The sequence below is a fragment of the Austrofundulus limnaeus genome, unplaced genomic scaffold (genome assembly GCF_001266775.1).
Source record: "Austrofundulus limnaeus strain Quisiro unplaced genomic scaffold, Austrofundulus_limnaeus-1.0 Scaffold813, whole genome shotgun sequence".
Taxonomy (NCBI): Eukaryota; Metazoa; Chordata; class Actinopteri; order Cyprinodontiformes; family Rivulidae; genus Austrofundulus; species Austrofundulus limnaeus.
This window is the reverse complement of record NW_013953215.1, coordinates 24,201-26,700: the sequence shown is the minus strand read 5'-3', so window position 1 is coordinate 26,700 and position 2,500 is coordinate 24,201. Positions and strand designations below refer to the sequence as shown.

The 2,500-nt window shown below is 45.7% G+C and overlaps 1 protein-coding gene across 1 annotated transcript in view; it reads right to left on the bottom strand.

The window, feature by feature from the left end:
• The window catches only part of LOC106532687 (sortilin-related receptor), a gene marked incomplete at both ends in the record, with an annotated part of 46,307 nt that overhangs the window by 20,825 nt on the left and 22,982 nt on the right, over positions 1-2,500 (bottom strand). Inside the window, 1 exon segment of the mRNA XM_014028813.1 lies at positions 1,453-1,645. Within this exon segment, the coding sequence (XP_013884267.1) occupies positions 1,453-1,645 (193 nt within the window).

The following is a 2,500-nucleotide window of genomic DNA, read 5'->3' as shown; positions in this document are numbered from 1 at the left end:
AAATGACTTTTTGTCAACATCCCACAGCTTCGGGGTCCCTGCTGATGGGATGTTGATTCTGGCAACTGGAACCTGGATCCCTTGTAGTTTCCACTGCGGCCCCTCGCTGTGAGGTCCTGACAAACTGGTGGTGGCCGGCGCGGTGCCGTTTTGTGCGGGAGATAAGTCAAACGCCTCACCCTGCTTCTTTCTTATGTCGCTAGCTTGCTGCATGGCTGTGACTGCTTCTCCAAACAGCACCTTAACCCACAATGGGTTGAGTGGGGAGTCCATGACGGTCTGTTTGTCCTGATCTGGCAAGTTGGACAGATTCAGCCAGATTGATCTCTCTCCTGCCACTGCCAGGCCCATAACACGGCCAAAGCCCTGCACTGCACCTCTGGAGACACGGAGGATGAAATGGTACTATGTAGATCTCCCAAACTGAAGAACTCGGAGTGCCCTTGGCTGCGAGCCCCAGAGCTTCGCTGTTAGCTATTTGAGGCCGCTGCAACCCACAGGCGTCTTTGCGAAATCCACAGTGTCAAGGTGTGACAGTGGTCGCAGGAGCTGAGGTCAGCCAGCGCCTCCTTGGCGTGCTTCACCCACATCCTGCAGAGGTGATGAGGAGATGGTAAATCCACAGGAGGCTGGGCAAGGATGAGATCCGACAACCTTAGTCTGTCACCACCCGCCATCTTGTTAGCACTCAGCTTTGACAGCTTGAAGTTGAGACAAAAAGGATCCAGGTAGCTATTAGCTAAACGGTCAAAAGATTTTCTTAACGAAAATGTATGAACAGGTCCAAAATCACCCAAAAAACCCACGTTCTGGACTCATCTTGAAGACTGAGTTGACAAACAGTTCAATGAGCAATCCAGGACCGCAGAGAGAGCTACTCTGATATTTACATGGAAGAAAGCAAGAATATCAAGTGTTGGGCAGGGGCGCCCTCCCCCTCTTATAAGCGCCCCTGCTCCCTGGGCCAAGTACACATTGGTCTGTCAGAGACAGAAGTGGTGGCATTGGAGCTTCTATACAAGGTCACACCTAAAGGCGCTTCCTATTGTGAGATACCGAGTGAGGTTTGAAAGAGAACACATAATGATGTCATAAAATGAAAGCCCTTCATCAGATCTAAACAACCAAAAAAATTGAAGCTCCTATGTTGAATAGTTTTTGAGATAAAAGCATTTTTGTACGTATGTCCAGACACCAGCTTTTTAAATAGCACCCCCCACTTGAAATATGGTGTCTATCAAAAAACCGTTGTGTATTCCTATCAAAGTTCATGGTACTAGGTGTAGCTGTTTCTGTGCTATGGTTGACCAAACATCTCTGAAAAATGAAAAAAGCAGAGGGAGAAAGGAGCAGCTACTGTTTGCTAGCAGACAAACTGGGTTGGCACTCAACAGACAAACAACAGGTAAGGGATGAATTGGAACCAGGAAAGAAGTGTGGCGTGCCGTGTACCTGACAATCCACAGTTCCTCCCAGGCTGTCGGCTGCAGGCGGCTGCAGCAGCTCCCACGTCCCTCCCTTGTCAAAAGTAATGACAGATCGCATGTTGTCCTCACTGACCGAGCCGTTGATGAGCGTGGCAATAAAAACGCCTCGCAGACCCTCCACACGGTGCAGATCTGCAAACGGTTCGTTGGCAAAGAATCTGTAACACAAAGGAGCTACATGATAACTAAAGGGGAAACACTGGAAATGAGTTTTATTTTCACTGGTCAATTTTTAAAGAAAGTTTCTATCCAACAGTTATTAATAGTACCTCATCAGCAGTGATGTTTACAAGTTATTTATTTATTTATTTATTTTACCGTGTCCTGTCCAGCAGTATGAAACTCAAAACTGATGTCTGAGTGTCAAACACATAGTGTATCTGAAACACCAGGTCCCTCATGTACAAAGACTTGTGTGGATTTCTTACTGAAACCTGACGTACGGTCAAATCCAGAAAACAGCGTACGCACAAAAAAATCCAGATGTATCAAACCGTGCGTACACCTGAATCCACGCACATTTCTGTTGTACATCACAATTAACGTGGAACTGAGCACAGGTAAGACTCCTCCCCTGACATGCCTTCATTAACATATGTTAAACAGATGCTAATTACTTCCTGCATGTGTGAAGGACATGTTTGTTTGATCCCTGCGTGATCTGAAATGATTTATAGAGTCAGGAAAATAATGCATTTTATATAAAGGGAGTGAGAAAAAAAATCCTAAGTAAAAATAGGAATAAAATATGTTTATCACGCAAAGAACGAGTGATTGTGTGTCAGTGCATGTGTGCGCGCACGTTGCTGTGCTGCGCAGCCGGCTCATTCATCTGAGTCTGAAAATATTAACTTTGTGCAAGAGTTTATTACTATAATTACTGTAAACACAGAGGAACTTAAATGTTTGGTAGAACATACACTCACCGGCCACTTTATTAGGTACACCACGCTAGTAACGGGTTGGACCCCCTTTTGCCTTCAGAACTGCCTCAATTCTTCGTGGCATAGATT